Source organism: Orbicella faveolata, unplaced genomic scaffold (assembly GCF_042242905.1).
Source record: "Orbicella faveolata isolate gen_17 unplaced genomic scaffold, um_ofav_v1 contig_24, whole genome shotgun sequence".
In the NCBI taxonomy this organism is placed as follows: domain Eukaryota; kingdom Metazoa; phylum Cnidaria; class Anthozoa; order Scleractinia; family Merulinidae; genus Orbicella; species Orbicella faveolata.
Window position 1 is genome coordinate 7,788,852 of NW_028301552.1, and position 22,765 is coordinate 7,811,616.

Sequence of the window (22,765 nt, forward strand, 5' to 3'; positions counted from 1 at the left end):
TAGCCAATTACCGCTCTTCAAAATGTTCAGGAATCTCGGTAGAGAACTCGGAATAAACCTCGATAGAATACTTGGTTGAAAATTCATAGAAAACTCGCAAGAAAACTCGTAGAAATGCTGAAGGAACAGCCGCCAGAAGCTCGTCTTCGAAAGCATTTTCTTTTCCTGTACCCACTCGTATTTCTGTTACTTGATAAAAACACAGAAAATGCTTCCTCTCTATTTTTTTCCCTTAATTAAGTAAAGCAGAGTATCATTTGTTACCGTGGCTGTAATGTCCACAAGATCGTTGGCCAGTTTCTGTCCTCTGTACATCTCCTGCATGTTGTACTTTAGAGAGGCGAGCAGTGTGAAGTATTCGTTGATCAAGGGCAGGGCCAGTCAGAGGCATTTAGTGCACTCATAGTAATAGAGTGGAATGGTTATGAAACCCGCCAAACATCAAAGGAGCAAACAAAGACGCCAAGAGTTATGTTGAAAGGTCCACGACCGTGCACTTCTTTTGTTTTGCACTCGTACACCATGCATGAATTACGTAACAAAAACGTTTCTATTGGTTAATTCCTCAGAAGTAAACAACTATTGTATTTTTGTCACTGTTTTGTGCACAGACAAGGCCAAAAAAGAGAACAAAAACATACAACAAAGAACTTTGTTGGGTGTCATAACCATTCCCCTCTATTAACTATGGTGTACTGTACTATGATTTGGAGCACTTCATAAATACTCTTTTTCTTTGGCCATCGTAGCTTTAGTTGTTACTTTTATTCCTAACGGTCACTTCTGAAGATGTATGTGGAAACATACGAATCGAAACGTCAAGTAAATGAACTTTGTTTTTTAACATGCGTTTTATTACCATGTTTATCACCGCAGTTTGCGTGTTATTGCAGCACTTCATATTCAATAAACACCGAAACTCTTTCATGATTGTACCTTGCCGTGAATTTTTTCCAGGGTAGTAGTCTTCTACTCTTTTGATAATCCTGATTTCTGTATCTTCTTCGTCTTCATCCTTTGTAGAAAGAAGAATGAACAAACAAACAAACAAACAAATGAAACTTGAGCGTACATGTAAAATAATCTTGATAGTTGTCAACAATGACTTTTCCTTTACTTGAACTTTTGTTGTTCGCCTGTGCGCGAGGGGATGAAGTTGGGCAAGAATGGACAAGAGATGTTTGGTTGATAGCAGATTTGCACGATAGCGTCATTTGACTACTACTCGTTTTTTGTGAAAAGTGAGCTGATCAACATGACACGAGCGTGGGACAAAGAAAAAATCTGAGTCCCCGATAGGAATCGAACCCATGACCTCCCGAACACTGGGCGGGTGCTTTATCCACTGAGCTACGAGAACTCATGGAGAGCAAGGTCATTTAGCTGACTCGGTTTTTCTTTATTATTTAAATTTTGAAGCCCCAGTGTGGTTTTAACAACGATGAACATAAGAAACAGAAAAAGTGAAGTAATACTAGTATCCTGGTAGTTGTAATCAAATCACACCATCATGCAAATCGTATGTTGGGTCAAAAAATAAACTATATATATACATTTTTTAAAAATGTATAAAGCAAAAACCTCTATCAAAGCCTTTTTTTTTCACTCTTTATTGCTTCCACTATTATGTAACATATCAAACATAAGCGACAGTATTTCATCAGGATATCCAAACACCGAGAAGGGAGTTGAAAATACGACGCACAGCGGAGTATTTTTGACGAAATTCGGGGTGTTTGGATATCCGATGAAACACTGTCTCGAGTGTTTGATATATCTTCTCAATCGAAACAGCAAAAACGAAGGAGTAAACGGAGAAGTAAAATCGCGGTCAAAATCTATGTTAATCAAGTATCTATCATTATCGTTTTGTAAGGCAGGCATTTAACCAAAAGTTAAGTAATGACCGCTGAAGGGGGTCGGTTACTTCAAGCATTTCTGCTTTTTTTGTAGACTCCTCATCGCTTTGATTTTAAAGCCTGTTTGTAAGAATATTTATATTGAATATAAAAGTGATGGAAGTAATAAGTTGAATATGTCAAGGGTGTAAGAAAGTAGACTCCAAAATGCACTTGAATAAGTTCTTTTTCTGATCCAGGGGTGTTTCTACATGTGTAACATTTCGTGAACCTGCTGCCGTTTGCGAACTTTTTTGTTTCCATTTTATTTCTCGACTCTAGACTATTTTTGACTGTTCTCTTATACACTTGAGTCGTCAAACAACGCGTCTCTGAGCAAGTCGACAAAAGAGTTTCGTGGCAAATAATGGAAGCGGACAACACCATGCAAGTGGCTTGAATACGAGTAGTCCCTGTTTCGCTTCGTCCGTCGTGCGTGTCGCGAAAGAAAACCACGAGGCTGTTTTCGTGAACGTTTTATACAAGTCTTTAAAAAGTGCCCCCTCTCTTCATCGTGTCAAGGTAAGCAATAATCCTGTTGTATCTTTATTAGTTTGTCTCTACGTTTTAACTGTACAGTTACTTTGCCTCGCCAGGTCATAGGAAACTCGACACTGATGGTGTGATTTTGAAGAAGTGAAAATGATGAACAATTTCAAGACAGACAAAAATGGATTCCTATTTAGATGAACTTTAAAACCCCTTGCTTGCATTATTGCGACCAAGAATTCCTTTCAGAAAGTACTCTCTACTTAACAATTAGATTATGAGCTCGAGATTTCTATCGCGTGATAGTTGACGAGGGCGCAGCTCGAGTCAATTATCACGCATAAAAATCCAGACCGAATAATCTAATTGTTTTAGTATAAATCTACTAGGCGTTCAAAACTTTATCTAAATTCTCTTATTAGACACTTCGAAAACGCAAAGAAGCAGCCGTCATTTTGTTGACAAGCACACACTGCCACGCTACTCACTATGTACAACAGAATAGATAGTGAGTAGCGAGCCGAATCAGAGAGCGGCATTCGTGAAAGAACTCTAGTAGATTTATACTAATTTTCAATACAATTCAAAACGTTTTTCTCTCAGTCATTTTTGGCTTCTTTTATTTCTTTGTTTACAAGTGCATATGTTTGTTGTTTTTAGGAGTTTGTTAAACGTATCTTACAAGGTTGCAGTTTTCAACAACCTGCGTTCATCTGTGTTACACTATTTATGATCTCCGAGGTAAATATATCAGCGAAATGATCTGAGTTTCAACTTAGAGAAAGTCCAGGCATTTTCTTATCCTGTTTAGCGTCTCTGTTTAGTTTTCGTGGATGGCATATTTTAAATTTTCTCAGAAGGCGTAAGTTTCCCGGTGGGGTGAAAGGGGTGGGGAGGGAATTTTATTTTCAGTTTGGTGGGGGAAGTACATGTAAAGTCTTCTTAACTAGACTACATGTACAAACTGAAAAAATTTCCCCTTAATTTGCAGCTTCCTGTTACAAGTTCATGTGCTCCCCTAGCTCTACTGCTCTTTTAATATGCACGTGTTGTATTTTTTCCCTTATCTTAAGTGTTTTTTTTATTTATTTTTTATTCAATGTTAATAACAGACAAAGGTTAAACCAGAAATCAAAAGTCTGACACAGCAGCCAGAGTTGAGTAAAAGCAATCAGACTAGCTCTGTTTTAATGACTTCCTTACCGCTTTAATCAGACCTGGAAGATTTTCAATTTTGACCTCGTTTAGAGGTTTCTTTTACCCTTGAACCAAAGCTGGCCAGCAAAGTTTTTTGTTCGTCTTATTTGTATCTTTTTATAGTTCTAACAAAAGTGAAGATCACTTATTTGTTCCCGTGTGATTTTGTTTTTTCGAACCTGTGAAAAAATGTGCTTTAAGCGATATGCTAACGCCCGTACACCCAGGCGTTTGTGTTCGTTTTTTTAAATCTCTTTTACATCGCATATATAGTCATTGGCATTAATAGGAAATTGCGCTCTGTCTTGTGTTTAACCTTTCGCTTGCAGTAGCGATAAAACTACATTTTCTCATTCAAATACCAACACATTATCAAGTACACAGGTGACGAGGATAAAGATAATCATCAGTTATTTGAAAGTGATATTGTCGTGACGTCGCTCCAAATTCTCAGAACTGAACTGATGGCTGTCAGTAAGAAGAACTGACAATCTAAACTAGGGGAACTGAAATGGTTAAGAGCAGTTTGATCTCGCGTTCAGTTTGAATGCTTGCTATAAGTGGCTCACTCGGGATGTGATGCGAAGGTTATCCAAGTTGAATTTCTAATAGAATTTTTAGATGAATTTCTAATTCTAATCCGCACTTGACTGTTTATTTCCGTGACACGAGACGAGGTACACCTACCTAGCCGTGCGTATAAAGTTTCAAATTGCTTTATCCGCGACCAGTCGTTTCTCGCCTCACGATGTTTGCAAGACTTGTTGTTTGGTGTCTTTGTATTCAACAAGTCAGTTCCCTTAAAGGATTCAAGAGGGCTTTTCAGTCAGGAGACATCATTCTCGGTGGACTGAATGTGTTGCACCACAAGGACGCTCACGATAGATGCGGAGATTTTTTTGCCGTCGGTCTGGGTTACACGGAAGCTATGATCTTCGTGATCGAGGAAATCAACAACGATACGTCGCTCCTTCCTACCATTACACTCGGCTTTGATATCCGCGACTACTGCGAAACCATCTCTATCGCCGTCAAAGAGACTTACGAGTTTGTGCGAGACACAGATTTGTATCATTCGTGCTCAAGCAACAATTCCCGCGTCGATAACGAAACAACTTCCTGCTGTTGCTCGAGCAAGAATTCCACCCCCGTTAAACTGATCATTGGACCTTACGACTCAGCCAGTGCCGTCCAGATTGGAAGCCTTCTAAGCGTGGCGAAGATTCCCATTATAAGTTTCTCTGCTACGAGTGATGAGCTAAGCTCGGCGCATTTTCGATACTTTCTCAGAACGGTACCTCCTGATGGCCAACAAGCCCGGGTGCAAGCGGATCTGTTCGAGCACTTCAAGTGGACCTATGTTGGCACCGTAGCTCTGGATGACTCCTACGGACGGTTTGGTGTGTCGGCGATACAGAATGAATCCTACAAGCGGGAAACCTTCTGTATCGCTTTCTCCGAGTTTATTCCACGGCTTCGCGCAGCCCAGAGCATAACACAGATTGTCTCTCGAATTAAACAGCAGAGCAATGTCAAAGTGGTCGTCGTGTGGGTCTTCGGCGGATATGCTAAACAGTTCTTTGCAGAAGCTCACAGACAAAAGTTATCACAGCGAACTTGGATTCTGGGCGACGCAACGAGCACAGAGGGAAGCGACCTACTTGGCCCATACTTTAGTCTTCTTGATGGCGCCCTCGGTATTCAACCGCACAATCGCAGGAACGAAAGGTTTGAAAAACACTTAACTTCTCTAACCCCGAATAAAACTCGCTTCAGTAAAAATCCGTGGTGGGCTGAGTACTGGAAACAATTTAGGAATTGTACCGTTCAAAGTGTCTATGAAACAGACCCGAAATGTTTCGATGTTCCGTTGTCACGCAGCATGGCTAAGGAACTGATCGATCCTTATCTTATCTACCTCATAGACGCCGTCTATGCAGCCGCCTACGCTTTGGACAGGAGCATCAGGTGCCGTGAATCAGAAGAAAAACTTCAAGGGGGAGAGTGCGCACTGACAAAACCACTTAAGACTGGAGGGGTCGACCTTTTGCCATTCTTGAAAAATGTCAGCTTTAGAGGTCTCACTGGTGTTGTGGAATTTGACGATCACGGAGATCCAAAAGAATCGTCGTTCGAGATAGTGAACATCCAAGTGCACGGAGCGGGCGAGAAAAACAAATTTATAGTGGGATCTTGGAACAGCAAGGAACAGCAAAGGTTGTGATTAAACGATTCCGCGATCAAGTGGGCAAACGGCAGTGTTTATACAGAAGTTCCGTCTTCAGTTTGTAGTGAGGTTTGTCCCCCCGGAACTCGGCAGGAAGTAATTGCGCCTTGTTGTTGGAAATGCGTCAAGTGCCCGGGAGACACAGTCAGCAAGGAACCTGGGTCCACCAACTGTACTGCGTGTCCTCCTAAACAGAAATCGAACGATGCCAAAACGAAATGTGTCAGCCTACCAGTGAAGAACCTGCGTTTACAGGACACAGTTGGTGTGTTGCTGTCTTGTGTGACAGTTGTAGGATGTTGCATGACCACTGCCGCGTTACTAGTATTCCTGAAGTACCGCGAGACGGCCATTGTAAAAGCTTCAAACAGGCAGCTGAGTTTCGTCCTTCTGCTCACGATCTTCCTCAGTTTCACTCTAGCACTGTTGAGCTTGGCAGAACCGACTGATGTTATTTGCCGCGTTGCACAGTTTTCCCGATATATCATCTACCCCACGTTCGTGTCAATTCTGTGGTTAAAATCCGTGCGTATATTCGTCTTGTTTCAAGTCGACGTTTCCAGAATGCTCTGGCAAAGTTACATTTCTAAAGCCAAGTATCAAGTGGCCTTAGTTGCTCTCGTGAACAGCCTGGATGTTGTGTTACTGACCGCCTGGTTCGCTTCAGACCCACCCTTTCGAAATGAAAAAATCCAACCAACTCAGTACATCTTTTACACCTGTAAACCGTATGGATCTTCAGTCGGAAAAGCGCTGTATTTCATGGTTTGCTCATACGTTCTGCTGCTTTTGCTGTTTTCGTCGTTTTACGCCTTCAAAGTCCGGAAACTGCCAGATAACTTCGACGAGGCGCGGTTCATCGCGTTCTCTCTGTACATCATTCTGTTGTCAGCATTATGTTATTATTCAGTGGAGTTCTCAGTGCAGGAAGGCTGGTACGTCTCGGTTATCGCCTGTACCACTACTCTAGTGGACTCGTTTGGCTTGCTCGGGTGTATGTTTGCGCCTAAAGTATTCAACATTCTGTTCCACCCAGAGAGAAACTCCAAAGAGGTGATAAGGTCGCAGATAACAGCTTATGTCTGGCAGAACACTGGGTTGACAAACCTGAGCGGAAATACACCCACAGTGAGTGCAAGCAGTGAGAGAAATGAAACTGAGCTAAAAGAACTGTAGAAAGAAAAATAAAGAGAACATTATCCAGAACTTCAACCTAAAAGAACCTGTCCTACTTACGATGTAGTTGTTTGAGCCGTTGGTTCCGGCAAGTTGGTTGCTTAGTAACGATACATGTCGGCAAGCTGTCGTGACAAGTTCGGAGTTCCTTGCTATTTTTGATTGGACAATTGTAATCATCAATCCTTCGGGTGCTTCTTCGACGGTTGGATAAAATCATATTTCAGATCAAATCTCTATTGGTAGATATGGTTAAATTATTTTTCTCAGTTTCAATCTTAAAGAATTCTTCAGCTCAGACTGTTCGGTAAAAAACGAGGTAAAAAACGAATTGTAGTAGAAGCCGTAAAGGTCGGCACACACGAGGGGACTAATCCCTGCAACCACAGTGAGACCTGTATTAAGCGGACCCCATATCAAGCGGACACCAGCTTGAGTCCAAAAATTTTCCCCTTACATTTACTGTAAAGTAAACCTGCATTCAGCGAACACCTTCGTTAAGCAAACGCGGACACCAATAATAAGCCATTTTGTTGCAGAAATCCAGCAGTAAGCGGACACTTCAAGGTCTTTTTACCTCTTAAGGTTTAGCTGAGACTTCTTTAGCATTTTTCAGTTATGTCAATTAAAGCTAAGTAGATTATTTCAGATTGATGCATTGATCGATTGGACATTGTACTATGCTAGTCTTTGACACTGTGTTACAAAAGAGTTAATAATTAACTATTATTGCACAACATATTAGAACGTGTTTTGAGCGGACACCCTGTATTAAGCGGACACTAGTGATGGTCGCAAAGTTGTCCGCTTGATACAGGTTTTACTGTAGTCCCCTGAAGACTTTCCACGAAGGGACTGGTCGCAGGGACTTGTCTCACGAACAGTTCACGCGAAGCGTTTTGAGGAACAAGTCGCGGGGACTTGTCCCAAAATTTCAAACTGGTTTCAATTCGTGGGGCCAGTCGCAGAGACCAAATTTTAGTCCCTGCGACTAGACTTTGCGGCAAAAATGGCTAGTTCACCCGATGGGACTTGTCCCCGCGACTTGTTGCAGGGAATAGTCACCACGTGTGTGCCGACATTAACAGCTTACCGACTTTTTGATAGTTTTTTTAACGAAATATATTGTTTTTGAGGGAAATCATTCAGTGTTCGTGGATATGTAATTTTAAGCGTTAACTTTCTGTTTTTTTTTCTCGTTGTTGTTGTTGTTGTTGTAAATTTACAATAACCTTTTGCCGGGATGACTTTGGCAAACTGGCAATTTGATTTTTGAGATTTTGTGCCCTACTGTAATTATTCAGTTGTAACTGCATTGCCATTTATATCAATCTTTTGATTTTACGTTACTGTGCCATTGTACGTTACTGAACGTCCAAGAATTGTCTCTGGTAAATCGAACTTTGCAGAGCACACCAGGAAAATCTTGTAATAAAATGTACATGTGAAATAAATCACCGAACAATGGCACAAACGAAAGAGATATCGGTTTTTTTTTCCAAGAGGGCACGGTAACGAATCCTGTTATCTGATTGCTTGTTAGCGCGGTCTGGATTTCCTCTCCCCACCCTCGGTCACCTTAACGCGCTCGATGTGTGTGTGGAAAAGGTCAACAATTATAAAAGTGGTTTGAGGGAAGGAGAAAAACAAAACAAGTTATTTACCTGCTATCGGGCTGTTCCGTACTGTGCAGAACTGTAACCTCGGGCTTGAAAATGCTGCCCTCAGCACTGTTTTTCACTACACGGACCTCCCAACCAGCAAATAACCGATGATCTAGAATAAATGAAAGAAAAGAATATCTCGCTGTAGAGGTGGTTTAAATATCAGATTTTAATTAATTGGTATGGATTACTCCGATTTTATGTCTCCGTAAAGTCCTTACTTGTAGTTTTTGATTAATAAATTCCCAACGCTAAAAGTATTGTTTCAAGTCAATTTGCAAACACTTTGAATTTTATCGAAAATAGTCCGCTGTGCGTCATGTATTGGATTCTCTTCTCGTCATTTGCAAATGTCGGCAGCTTATGAGACTGAACTTGAAATTTTCTTTGGAATCTAGGAACACGACGACGAAGAACATTTCGTTGACATACCCTCGGACGAGGAAAACAACAATTACACGACGCCACAATCCTTGGTGATGAATATCAGGCACACCGTGTTGACACACCCAAAGACCCAGCGACTGGGACCAACCTCTGTGGTGCTCAAAGAAACCAAACATACAAGCCCCTGCCCCATCAGAGAAATCCTTTGTTTAGCGTAGCGGAGAACTCGTGTCTGTGGGAGCTGAACAGACTCTCAAGGCATTATCATCAGTCTGTGTGTCTTTTTACTCGTACTCTTATGAAGGTAAGCTTTGGTTTGGCTAAATTCTGTTACACCAAGCATGATGGAGCTAACTTCATGTCTTCATGCACTATTTCTCCTTCGCCCGTAATCTGTCCCAGTCCGTCCGAGTCCGTCCGAGTCCATCCTAGTCCTTACCTATCCTAACCCACAGTGTTATTCTTTTCTGGTGCATTTTTACCTTATTGGTGTCTTCTGTCGTTAAAAAAAAAAAAAAAAAAAGAAAAGAAAAACCTGTTACTCTACGCTGTCTTACTTCGATTTGATAGTAATTTCCTAATAAATAGATAGGTAAGGACGGCGCGTGCATTGTGGTACCGAGTCGTAACTTCTTTAAATTGAGTCAGCTGGTTGGAAGCATCATTATGGAGAGGCACGGTGGCCTCATGGTTAGTGCGCTCGTCTCCGAATCGAACGGTCCGGGTTCGAGCCCAGGCCGGGGACACTACGTTGTGTTCTTGGATAAGACACGTTACTTTCACAGTGCCTGTCTACAGCCAGGTGTATAAATGGGTACCGGCGAACTTAACGCTGGGAGTAACCTTGCGATGGACTAGCATCCCATCCAGGGAAGAGTAGAAATACTCCTAGTCGCTTCATGCTACATAAATTAGAATAAGCTCTGGCCTTATGGCTACTTGGCTCGTATGCAGACTTTACCCTACGTGGCTCCTATTAGGGGACTTTACCGTGTTTCGATCTTTTGCATATTCTAGTATAACGTGGAGACGATTTGTGAAATGAAGGGGTGATCATCGCAGTTGAAATCGCAATTTACGCAATTGCAAATTAAGCCTCCCAAAAAGATTTCAAGCGTCAGCAGGTTTGAACCCGTGGCCTCTGCGTTTAACGTTGCTGTGATCTTAACCAACTGAGCTATGAGACCCATACATTGGGAGCAGGACAATTGTGCTTTAGAAGATTTGTATTCACCAGTGAACTGTAGTTGCTTGCTCTTCAGTCTTTAAACCATCAGTGTCTTCTTGTCATGTCTGTGGCGGGTTATGTCGCAAAGCAATGATTTCCAAATTCTCTTTTTTTTTCTCTTTTGTTCGTCTATTTTACTAGGGCGAGGACATTGAGTACAAAGGAGACCCTTTGCAAGATTTCACCCTTATTAAGTATACGTTTTTGCGCAATAAAATTCCTTTAATTCTAAACGAGATTCCTGATGTAAAGCAGAACAATTATGCAACAAGTCATTTCTTAAAATATAGACTGGAGTAGTTATTGAATTGTTATTTAACTTGTAATTGTTATTGAAAGGGAAAGTCATATATCATAACAATGTTTTTTTGCAATCTTCTATGTCCAACTTCGTCAAGACAGAGCACATAATATGTTGGAAGACGTTTATATCAGGTTTTCTTTTGTAAAGAATGTTTAAGAGTTGTCCCAAAACAATGCAACGGCGGCAACCATTTTAGGCCTCGTCCACACTACGCCGGGGGAATTTGAAAGCGAAGGTTTCAGTTTGAAAACGCGTCAAATGTTTTCCGTGCACACTACGCTGGGGGAATTTGAAAACGAAGGTTTTACTCTGAAAACGCATCAAATGTTTTCCGTCCACACTACGCTGGGGGAATTTGAAAACGAGGGTTTCACTCTGAAAACGCGTCAAATGTTTTCCGTCGACCCTACGCCGGGGGAATTTAAAAACTAACAATGACAAGCAGTCATTTTGGATTTGTGTTTGAGGAAAACTCAGTCGGGGAAATCCCATGATTATCGTGACGTCGTCGTTTTCGAAAAGCTTCGTTTTCAAAATGTTTTCTGCCCACACTGAAACGCAAGCCGGCGTTTTCAAATTCCTCCGGTCTGAAGAGCGTTTTCTTAAAGCTCCACTTTCGTGACGGATTAGTGTGGACGGTAGGCCTAACCGTAGAAATAAAGCTCCGTTTTCAAATTCCTCCGGTTTGAACAGCGTTTTGAAAAGCTCTGTTTTCGCGACGGATTAGTGTGGACGGTAGGCCTAACCGTAGAAATAAAGCTCCGTTTTCAAATTCCTCCGGTTTGAACAGCGTTTTGAAAAGCTCCTTTTTCGTGACGGATTAGTGTGGACGGTAGGCCTAACCGTAGAAATAATGCTCCGTTTTCAAATTCCTCCGGTTTGAACAGCGTTTTGAAAAGCTCCGTTTTCGTGACGGATTAGTGTGGACGGTAGGCCTAACCGTAGAAATAAAGCTCCGTTTTCAAATTCCTCCGGTTTGAACAGCGTTTTGAAAAGCTCCTTTTTCGTGACGGATTAGTGTGGACGGTAGGCCTAACCGTAGAAATAATGCTCCGTTTTCAAATTCCTCCGGTTTGAACAGCGTTTTGAAAAGCTCCGTTTTCGTGACGGATTAGTGTGGACGGTAGGCCTAACCGTAGAAATAAAGCTCCGTTTTCAAATTCCTCCGGTTTGAACAGCGTTTTGAAAAGCTCCGTTTTCGTGACGGATTAGTGTGGACGGTAGGCCTAACCGTAGAAATAATGCTCCGTTTTCAAATTCCTCCGGTTTGAACAGCGTTTTGAAAAGCTCCGTTTTCGTGACGGATTAGTGTGGACGGTAGGCCCAACCGTAGAAATAATGCTCCGTTTTCAAATTCCTCCGGCGTAGTGTGGACGGAGCCTGAGAGTTGTTCCAAAACAAAAAAACGTGCACGGCTGCTGGGCTACGTGAGAGGAAACGCTCTGAAACCGTTGGATAAGATACACACAAGACACTGTTTCATTCTTTGTTCGGATTGTTTATCAGTACCGAGTTTCTGACGTGTGAATATTAAATGCGTCTTTGCAGGTTTCTGGACAGATTTGTGTATAAAAATTCGAAGAGGAACTTGGAGCGAGGTGACTGCCGCTACATAGCTACTAAACTTTTGGTTGTTAGTACAATGTCAAACCAGATTTTTCAGATTATCTTGTTTTTACTCGCATAACTTGTTTCTGCTTCCTTAGATCATGGAGGTTCACTTACGCAGCCGAAAACGTCATCAAGGAGGCTGGCCGAGGAGCCTGGTGAGATCGAAAAAAGGCGGGAAAGTACTCATTTTCTATCTGATCGTTGACCGTCTAAATTTTTTCAATTTAAGATATCATTATCAAATTCGGTGTTGACACTGTTTCCAAATTATGTCTTTCATAAGAACATGAGTTTAAACATGTGAGTAAGGCTTATTTTCGTATGAAGTCTTTACGCCTAGCCTCATCTTGAAACTGAGTTAAAAAGCAATGAGGCTCGAATTGTCAGAATATTACGTCATCATGACGTATCCTTTTGTTACTTAGCAACAAGTCCTATTAAAACTGCTGTCTCAATCATCTCATGAAGTACGCTAAAAATTATGGCTTTTATGCCATGAAATTAGTTGACTTTGTTCATTCACTTTGCAGTGAATACTAAAGCATTGCTGTTGAAGAAGGAAGAAGACATTCGAGAAAATGAACTGTTCTTTCAGTAGTATTAATAGAAAAGAACTAATAATCCGTAGAGACATTTGTTAGTACAACAAGAAAGTATCCTCTATTTAATGTCTTGCTCAACTCTCGCCACTTGTCTGCTTGATATATTACGTTGGAACTGTAAGGAGAAAGTAGACTTTGATCGTTCTTGGGTGAACGGATGAAACTGAAAAGCTAACTTAATCAGCTTACAGCTCATGGATATTCCTTTGCTGTATCTTCATGTTAAATTCTTTCTCTACCAATTGTGAGTTCTTTTTGTTTTGTTATTGTTATTCTTGTTGTTGTTGTTGTTGTTTTTTTTCATTATTTGCCTGCATAGCAAGCGTTCCCGTACGAAGAGCTTTTCCGCATTCTGGCCGCGCGTAAATTGGAGCGAGAGCAAAAATTCGACCAAGCAGGGGTGGGGCTACCCGGGCTATTTCATCATAAAAGACTTATATTTTCCTGTCAAGTTCATAACCTACGAGCCACTTTGCTCCATCAGGTCGTTCCTCTACTTGGGAGACATTATTACTCAGGCGAGTCCTCGTTCTTTCTCCTACGAGAGAGGAAGACGGGGAACCCTGGGAACTAATATCCGGGAAAAGTTGAGAGCGGCAAGAAAGGTGTTTTTTGCCTATAATACGGACCTTGGTACCCAGTCAAGGTTCCTCGTTTCTCGTTCTTCATACTTATTATCAATTTAACTCTCAGGTATTTCAAACAGAAAGCAGAAAAAGAAAATAAACGGAAGAAGAAAATTAACGATTCTGTCGATGAAACGTCAGAAATGGCTTCGAATTTTGGTACGATTTTGTTTTTGTCACTAGACTCCAGGATTATGCCATTGTCTTTACAAGACTTCTGTGTTTTGACTTCAGTTGATCTGCTCTTGTGACAGACAACATCCAAGAAGAGCGATCCAGCGTGGGGTTCAACTTCGCTAGGTAGGAAATTCTGATATCTGTTGTTTAGAGGGAACCCTAGGCAAGAATTCAAATGGTTTCCCATTCTTATTGTCCAATCAAAACTAATTACGTCAGCTGTTACGTCACAAAGCTTACAAATCTCCCGCCAAAAACTCTGGCTCGGTCGATTCTTAGCTGGGACTGGGTAGTAGGAAAAGTAGAGTCGTCGGTGATACATTTTTCTGTTTGCTTCCCAGTGGGTTAAAGAGCTCTAAAGAGCGTGGTACAAGTAAAAACAAACACACAGCTAGTGATGAAGAGGATGAAGGCGATGACGATCGAAAAACAGAGCGCGGACGAGACTGACAGCGAAGACGAAGACATGGCGGAAAAAGGGCAAAATTGGTCGGAAGAGGGTACGAAGTGATTGTGTGCCGGTTATAAACACTAAGTTATAAATCAAATTTTAGTTAGTATTACTTGTATCCCGTTCACACCGACATGTTAAACATGTTTAAAAGTGGTTTAACTAAACAAGGTTAAAAAGTAGTTGTGCATACCCCACAAGGGAAAACTTGTGTGATTAAAATGTTAGCAAGGTAGTTTGAAATTTGTCTTCTCAAAATGACTGCAAAGCATAATGACTAATCAATAAATTGGAAAAACCTAAACCTGATTTAGTTAAACCAGTTTAGTTAGTTTGAATGGGGCATTAGACTATGGGCAGAATGGCAATATGATCGGCTCTGTAAGAACATATTGACGGCGAGAATTAGGCAAGTCGAGCTCGTGTTTTCTTGAATGGGTGCTATCTATAAAAGTCAAATACCATACTTTTTAGGCCTTGATTCCTTCCCTCGTGCCTAGTTCTTAGTCTTTACTTTGTATCTTTGTATTTACTTTTTTGTATTACTACTCTTGCCAGAGTTTGATTACGAAGCCATGGATCTTTCATCCAACGAGGAAGAAGAAACGGGTTTGTAATTTTCTTTTAGCAAGTATCAAATTTTACTTATTATTTACTTGTGATTATTACTGATTTATTGTCGAAGCAAGATTAATGATTTTCCACTGTAAATATATCCCACCATCGTTGTCTCGTTTTCAGAGGAACCAGTCACTTCACAAGGCAAAAAAAGAAAACCGACAGAAAAAGATTACGAAAAGGTATGCGTGTAACATCCCGCGGGCTGCTGCGATCTTTGCCTTTGTTATTTGTGGAAATAAACTGTTGATGCTACTGTTCACCGATTGCAGTTGTTAAGTTCGTTTGAAGGCCGAAACCAGTGAAGCAAGTGTTCGATCTGAAAGTTGGAGCGAGAGCAAAATATCGACGGAGTCAGGGGTAATGGGGCGACCGAATCCGCCTCTCCGTCGATTAGTTGATCTCGTCCCAAATATTCACGCAGCCAGCTTGCGAGAAATCGTACGGGAACGCTTGCTACGCGAGCTATTCAAAGCCTTGCTTGCAGTCTTGTCAGACTTGTCAGGAGTGAGGCGACTCTAGAGATGTGTGTGACGTGACGCGTCACAAGAGCAGCTTGTTAACAGCGCTCTTGGACTATTATTTTTAGTCCAATTCTTGCTTCTATTGCTGTATTTTCCAGGCTTTGCTCGAAAACTTGAGCTCTGATGAATTTTCCGACGACGAAGAAAGCCAGAGAACGAAAAAGAAATCCAAAAAAGGACAAGTGGAAGAGTAAAATATATTTCATCTCGTTTGTTTGTTTGTTTGTTTGTTTGTTTGTTTTGCCATTTTGTGATTCAAATCGTTTATTTCTGTAACATATCTTTGTTTCTCTTCTTGGTTTTCTTCAGAAGTGATGTGTCATCGATGTTTGCATCGGCTGAAGAGGTACAATATTTTTCTTACATTATACTTTTTACCTTATGTATGCTGGCTTCCCCATTGCGTGTCGTGACAATCAAATTTCCTAAGTTTTATGCAGCCATGACTAAACAAAAAATACCGTTTCTTACTTTCAAATACCCTAATCCACATGCGAAAGAAAAGTTTGTGTTTCGGGAACAAATGCTGCTTTCAATTAAAAGAATTCTTGCTTCGGTAACAATCGTTTCTCGTAGTGAAGTAACACTATGACTTGATCTCAGTGACCAATGTGCCGGCGTCCTGGTAACGCATCTTCCTACCTTTCCGCGTCGCAATCACAGCGTGTCTTGCTCTGCTTGAAAAGCAAAATGTAGGAGCAAATACAAAAAACCATTGAAGGATGAACACCTAGAAAAACAAAAACTTGATAGATTTAGTTGTCTTTTTAATTGCTTTCTTTTAATCTTGCTTGTTTCGAAATTACCAGTTCGCTCATCTGCTGGAAAATTCCAAGGCGTCACGTGGTGGAAGCTCTGACGTCAAGAGAGAGGGCGCCAGCGACAACCAACTAAAATGGGAAGAGAAAAAGGCAGGAAGAAACTGGAGAAAACAGAGAGGAGACTGGGGTCGGGGAGAGGTGGAAAGAAAGGACCTGGTATAAAAACCAAGTCTAACCCGAGAAACAAATCCAAATCGCGAGGGAGAGGTGTGAAAGGATAAAGATAGGCGATGTTAAAATGACACTTGAAGTATAATTTATTAAATATCGGAAATGAGTCCTTTCACGGTGGAAACCGACAGTTATAAATGGAATATTACAACCTAAGGGACCGTTCATTTTTTATAAGGTAGGGGGGGCTGGTGGGATTTGGGGGGGGGGCCATGCGAAAAAAAATGGCTTTCGAGGAGGGGCCATCCCCAAAAAATAAGGGGAAAAGGGGGGGTCATGTGAAATATTTTAGTAAAACTTTAAAATGGGATAATGTTTGAATATCAAAAAAATTGCTATAGAATACAAATTTATTACAAACTCTCCTTCTGCTTTAAAAAAACGTTTGGCCACAAAAAGCATTTGTAGCTACTGAAAAGAAGTATTTAACACTTATTTTCGAATGCAACTTTCACTGGCACTCATCTTCATCTTCGCTGTCGTCGAGTTCTTCGTTGCCTCTTGTGCTGCTATGGGAGTCTCTTTCACCAATGCTGCAAGAAGCAGCAATGCTTTCCGTCAGAGTGTACTCTTCAGGGTACATGAAGGTGTAAACATAATCTCTGACTTCCTGCTCAAGGTTTGTGGTGATTCTGCTTCTTGCAGCATTGGTGAAATAATTCCCTTCCAAGAGCTGTGCGATGTATGGCCCATCTCTTCTAAATAACGACGTGGCAACATCCACAACTTTAATACACTCTTCCGGGACGGCCGTTCTAGGAGGGTACACAAGGCATTTTGGAAAATCATTTCCTAGCAGGTTTCCAACACAGATTCCATAAACTCGTTGGACGTTGTTTTCAGTCCGCTTCCTCTTTCTTTCATTTGACTTTGTGCGGTTTTCTTTTTTCCTTCTCCTTTTGTTGATGTGCTGTTTGAGTATGCCCTTGAATATGCTGTTATAATTGCTCTTCTAATTTTTTAGTGCTTCCATGTCCTGCGTGACCTTCGTCAACTTAGCTTCTATACGTTTGATCTGTTTTACATTAAAACTGTGGGCAAATTCTTCGCCCTGCTTCAGAGCAAGCCAATTGGACTGAAAGAGTGTGGAATCGTCTTCCTTTGCATCTTTCAATATGACATTCAATTTTTCCACCATTGCTCTGTGCTCTTTGATGGAGAAGTTCAGTTTTCGTCCATCACTGGACTTCAACTGGTACCCTGGCATGGAAAACTCACTCGCCCTTTCTGAACAGCCATCCGCACTTAGAAAGATTGCTTCTTTTGCTTGTAAGATGTCAAACTGCCTGGATCGTTCAGCTGTAAACCTTTTCTTAAACGACTCGTCGCTTTCGCCATTATTGTGCATTTTGCAATGAGCCTCTTTCATTGTGCTCATGTAGTAATGCACTCTTTTCCCGATTGGAAAAGCCCTTCATGGGTATGTTATGGTTTAAATTTAGTTTTGGCTAAAATTTTCAAACCAATTGGATTTTCATTTCTCTTTGTTCTGAATTATGACAATGAACTTGAGACATTGAAAATTAAGAATTTTAAACCATAGATAAATTTAAACCATAACAAGTATGCTAAAATTTATAAAAGTAATCCACTATTTGCAAGATTTGAGAACACTCATAGCTTTTTGTTCTACCTGCACAGGGCAACATTTATACATGCCTGTCACTAGAGTAGAGGGAAAAACCTTCCAAATAAAGACATCTGTAAATTAAATGTAACAATGTGTTTCACACAACACATCAACAGATTTCCAGTTTTCTCACAACACTTTGTACTTGGTTCAGTATCATAATGCAGGAGCAAGGAGAGACTCTGTTCCAGGCCACTGTTACTTCCGTAAGATTGAGAAGTTTATGAATGAGCACTTATGAGGAGGGGGAGAACTACAGGGAGTTTCTAAAGTTGTCCTGTCAAGAAAAGGAAGGAGAAATTTGTTCTCTTTGTTGTGAATGGACTGGACCACCCATAGAAAGATACCCTAAACCAGTTCCTGACCATTCCTGCCTATCGGAATACCACTACCTCTCCTACCAGAAGACCCCAAAAGAAGGGCGTGATCCAGATGACTGGCAGCTAAGGGTCCAAGCGAAGAATGGGCATGGAAGTGGCAGGCTGGTTTTATCCGACCCAGAGAGTGTTGCTCTGTTTGCAGATAAGTTTATTGTCAAATCAAAGTTTGTGGTGGATTATCTTCAGCATCTTGAAGTGCTGGAATTAAAAAGGAAAAAGAGAGCAGGAGAAAAGGCAAAGTTAAGTAGGGACGCAAAAGATAAATCACAGGAGGATTATCCTTGGACTGAGTTGTGCGAAGATCTAACCAAGCTTAAAAAGCTCCGTGTTCCAGAACAAAACAAGCACTTGAACCACCACGGGCTGAAGCAGCATTTGAAACGCAGCAAGAGTGAGAAAGTAAAGGCAATTGTAAGAAATTCATGCTTGCAGCAGAAGAGTCCTCTCAGAGCTGGCCAACCAACACTGAGAAATGCCAGGACATTGACACAAAATGACAACAAGGCAAGTGCTGACAGCAGTGAAACAGATGGAAGTGACAATGATGAGCATGACAGTGATGCCATTGACTCTGGGGGAGAAGATGACTCAAGTGACGTCATTCTTGCATTCATCAATTCAGATGAGGAAGATGCCAATGAGAGGCCAAATGCCACACGCTCAGGACGAGCCATAACTAGGAGATCCGAAATTGACTTCTCTTTCTTTTGATTTGTTTTTTAAACAACAGCTCTCTGTAGTATAGGGATTCTAATTTTGTCTTCATAGTGAGCACAATAACGTGAAGTAGGGGGATAATAGAGAAATATTAAAAAAGTTGAAATCTAAATATTGTTTGTTCAATTTTTTTTTGGGGGGGGTCATCCCAAAAAACTACCGCTATAAGGGGGGGGGGCATATGAAAAAATTGGTAAGCTGAGGGGGGGTCATGCGATTTTTAAATGGTGCTTCCCAAATCCCACCAGCCCCCCCTCCCTCATAAAAAATGAACGGTCCCTAAGAATGATGTTTGATAGCTAGAATATCTATGTTGAACTCTGATGTTTGATGTTATTTAATAACCTTTTTGGCGTCAGAAACTCAATGTGAAAAACGGCCTTGCAAATACAACTAGCAAATGGCAAAGATTTGACTCCAACTAATTGGAACATCAGCAAATAACCAAAACTGGTTAATCTCTTCTGTGAAATCAAGTGCTAGACTGCTGTTTGGCCAAACATTTGAAGGTCTTGTGGTACTTCTTGATTCTCGGTGTATCATATCAGCTCCTCTGGCACATCTGGTATCTATCGGACACAAAAAATATCCCAGTCTTTTGTATGACTGTGCATTCTACTCTTGTACTATATATGAGCTCGTACTGGCTGGCTTGTAGCTGATTACCGCTCGGAAAAAAAGTTCAGGAATCTCGGTAGAAAACTCGGAATAAACCTCGATAGAACACTTGGTTGAAAATTCATAGAAAACTCGCAAGAAAACTTATAGAAATGCTGAAGGAACAGCCGCCAGAAGCTCGTCTTGCGCATTTTCCTTCTTTATACTCCACTCGTGTTTCCATTACTTGATAAAAAACACAGAAAATGCTTCCTCTCTAGTTTTTTCCCTTAATTAAGTAGAGCAGAGTGTCATTTGTTACCGTGACTGTAATGTCCACAAGATCGTTGGCCAGTTTCTGTCCTCTGTACATCTCCTGCATGTTGTACTCTAGAGAGGCGAGCAGCGTGAAGTATTCGTTGATCATCAATCGTTCTCTGGAAGGCCAGTCAGAGGCATTTAGTGCACTCATAGTAATAGAGGGGAATGGTTATGAAACCCGGCAAATATCAAAGGAGCAAACAAAGACGCCAAGATTTATGTTGGAAGGTCCACGACCGTGCACAATCTTTTGTTTTCCACTCTTACACCATGCATGAATTACGCAACCAAAACGTTGCTGTTAGTTAATTCTCAGTCAGAGGTAAACAACTATTGTGTTTTTGTCACTGTTTTGTGCACGGTCAAGGCCAAAAAAGAGAACAAAAACATATAACAAAGAACTTGTTGGTTTTAATAATCATTCCCCTCTATTAACTATGGTGCACTGTGCTATGATTTGAAGCACTTCGTATTTAATAAACACCAAAACTCTTTCATTATTGTACCTGGCAGTGAATTTTTTTTTCAGGGTAGTAGTCCTTTACTCTTTTGACAATCCTGATTTCTGTATCTTTTTCGGCTTCATCCACTATAGAAAGGAGAATGAACAAGCACAAAAAAAAACAATGAATTAGTGTACGGGTGAAATAATCTTGATAGCTGTCTACAATGACTTTTCCTTTACTTGAACTATTGTTGTTCGCTTGTACGCGAGGGGATGAAGATGGGCAAGAATGGACAAGAGATGTTTGGTTAATAGCAGATTTGCACGATAGCGTCATTTGACTACTACTCGTTTTTTGTGAAAAGTGAGCTGATCAACAGGACACGAGCGTGGGACCAAGAAAAGGTCTGAGTGCCCGATAGGAATCGAACCCATGACCTCCCGAACACCGCGCGGGCGCTCTATCCACTGAGCTACGAGAACTCATGGAGAGCAAGGCCATTTAACTAATTCGTTTTTTCTTTATTATTTAAATTTTGAAGCCCCAGCGCGGTTTTAATAACGATGAACATTAGAAACAGAGAAAGTGAAGTATTACTAGTGTTCTGGTAGTTATCATCAAATCACACCATCATGCAAATCTTATGTTGGGTTAAAAAATAAACTATATATATTCATTTTTTTAAAATGTAAGAAGAAAAAAATTATATCAAAGCAGGGCAATGACAGTAGCGGGAAATAACTCTCCAATAGGCCTTTTTTTCATTCTATATTGCTTTTACAATTATGTATTATATCAAACACGAGAGACAGTATTTCATCGGGATATCCAAACACTGAGAAGAGAGTTGAAAATACGACGCGCAGCGGAGTATTTTAGACGAAATTCGAGGTGTTTGGATATCCGATGAAACACCGTCTGTCTCGAGTGTTTGATATATCTTCTTAATCGAAACAGCAAAAACTAAGGAGTAAACGGAGAAGTAAAATCGCGGTCAAAATCTATATTAATTAAGACCGGGTATCTGAGCCTCCTTTACGGTTGTGTTCTTTTTTGTTTTAAATAATGAATTATTAATGAGTTTGAGAAGTATCTATCATTATCGTTCTGTGAGGCAAGCATTTAACTTAAAGTTAAGTCATGACCGCTGAAGGGGGTCGCTTACTTCAGGCATTTCTGTTTGTTTATAGACTCGTCATCACTTTGATTTTAAAGCCTGTTTGTAAGAATATTTATTATATCTTGAATATAAAAGTGATGGAAGTAATAAAGTTGAAGTTGAATATCAATGCATGTGTAAGAAAGTAGACTCCAAAATGCACTTGAATAAGTTTTTTTTTTCTGATCCAGGGGTGTTTCAACTTGTGTAACATTTCCTGTACCTGCTGCCGTTTGCGAACTTTTTTGTTTTCATTTTATTTCTCGACTCTAGACTATTTTTGACTGTTGTCTCATACACTTGAGTCGTCAAACAGCGTGTCTCTCAGCAAGTTGACAAAAGAGTTTCGTGGCAAATAATAGGGACTTTAAGCAAAGACAACGCGGACGGCCACGGGAACGCCATAAGATCAGGGAAAAGCCAAAAGGTCCACTGCGCATGACTGGCGGGAAACAAGTTGACGTTCTGCGTTCGGGCCCGACGTGAGTGAAGCTCATTTCGCGTTGTCTGAAAACGTGAGTTTTCGCTTTCGTTTCCTCTGCTGTGTCAACGCTAAATAACCCGTGTTACTAATTTCGAGGAACTTTAATGCTTGTTTTCTCTTGTTATGTGAGATATTTCATTTTAAAGAAACGTCGGGAAATCTGGAGCGAACTCAAGCCAGTCGGCGAACATGTGAGTACCGTGAAATATCTTTTTGAAAGCTAATGTAAATATAGACAACTTACATGAATTTCAATCGAAATTTTTCCTTTCGAGAAGTACTCAAATGTCAAATGGCTCATGATGGTGAAATTCTAACACATTTAAAAGGGTAGACACCATTAAAACTTGCGTAGCTGTTTCCATTTTCAGTCGTAAGATCAGTGGTTTACTTAGATCTTTATCAGTAAGCACACTGTTTTGTCGCACCAGTCTGATTAAACATCTGCTGATAACAAGTTCGTTTACTTCATTGTACAACTCAGCGAGAAGGGGCAAGTTGCGTTTGTGGAAGCGAAATTCAGACCGGCACTCGTCGTCTTCAAACCATCGAAGTTAAAATCAGGAAAGGAATCATAAGGTTGGTCGAGATCATTCGACCGGTTTAAATCGTACAAGAGTAGAAGTTCGTGATCGTTTAACATACCTTCATCGTGGATTATCAAGAGTTGATTGCGAACTTCTTTCAATAAAGTGATCCTAGTTCATCCTGATAAACAGAGGACGAATATCGATAATGTCAATAAGCTTTCAGTGCGGAAACCGCGGTTTCCGACGGTGCTGCTTAATGTTTGTGAATTCCCGCCACAACGGCGTTCTCTCCCCAGCCTTCTCACAGGTTTCGACGTCCCCGTCGCCGTC

At 40.9% G+C, this 22,765-nt stretch overlaps 3 protein-coding genes across 5 annotated transcripts; all 3 read left to right on the forward strand.

Moving 5' to 3' along the window:
- Positions 1–4,072: 4,072 nt before the first annotated feature.
- LOC110057719 (extracellular calcium-sensing receptor-like) lies at positions 4,073–8,466 on the forward strand. Of its 2 annotated transcripts, XM_020764304.2 has the most exons (2): positions 4,073–5,312; positions 5,510–5,682. In XM_020764304.2, exons 1-2 carry the CDS (start codon positions 4,333–4,335, stop codon positions 5,559–5,561), a joined length of 1,032 nt encoding a protein of 343 aa, XP_020619963.2. In that variant the 5' UTR covers positions 4,073–4,332; the 3' UTR covers positions 5,562–5,682. The 2 variants fall into 2 exon arrangements, with proteins under 2 accessions (XP_020619963.2, XP_089149058.1); XM_089292932.1 differs by having other exon boundaries at positions 4,075–8,466.
- On the forward strand, positions 6,115–6,987 carry LOC149110211 (extracellular calcium-sensing receptor-like). Its single transcript, XM_089291596.1, has one exon. It carries the CDS (start codon positions 6,115–6,117, stop codon positions 6,985–6,987), a length of 873 nt encoding a protein of 290 aa, XP_089147722.1.
- Positions 8,467–12,113: 3,647 nt separating the features above from the next.
- Positions 12,114–16,286, forward strand: LOC149110212 (uncharacterized). Of its 2 annotated transcripts, XM_089292963.1 has the most exons (8): positions 12,114–12,168; positions 12,277–13,709; positions 13,928–14,086; positions 14,596–14,646; positions 14,779–14,837; positions 15,278–15,369; positions 15,489–15,525; positions 15,989–16,286. In XM_089292963.1, exons 3-8 carry the CDS (start codon positions 13,984–13,986, stop codon positions 16,160–16,162), a joined length of 516 nt encoding a protein of 171 aa, XP_089149089.1. In that variant the 5' UTR covers positions 12,114–12,168; positions 12,277–13,709; positions 13,928–13,983; the 3' UTR covers positions 16,163–16,286. The 2 variants fall into 2 exon arrangements, with proteins under 2 accessions (XP_089149089.1, XP_089149090.1); XM_089292964.1 differs by lacking the exon at positions 12,114–12,168 and having other exon boundaries at positions 12,252–13,709.
- Positions 16,287–22,765: the final 6,479 nt, after the last annotated feature.

Excerpts from the sequence above, each read along its gene's own strand:
- LOC110057719 (XM_089292932.1), top strand. The coding sequence starts at position 4,333 with ATGTTTGCAAGACTTGTTGTTTGGTGTCTTTGTATTCAACAAGTCAGT.
- LOC149110211 (XM_089291596.1), top strand. The coding sequence starts at position 6,115 with ATGACCACTGCCGCGTTACTAGTATTCCTGAAGTACCGCGAGACGGCC.
- LOC149110212 (XM_089292963.1), top strand. The coding sequence starts at position 13,984 with ATGAAGAGGATGAAGGCGATGACGATCGAAAAACAGAGCGCGGACGAG. Across the intron at positions 14,087-14,595 it reads GCAAAATTGGTCGGAAGAGG|AGTTTGATTACGAAGCCATG; the intron begins GTACGAAGTGAT and ends TACTCTTGCCAG. Across the intron at positions 15,370-15,488 it reads AAAAAAGGACAAGTGGAAGA|AAGTGATGTGTCATCGATGT; the intron begins GTAAAATATATT and ends GGTTTTCTTCAG.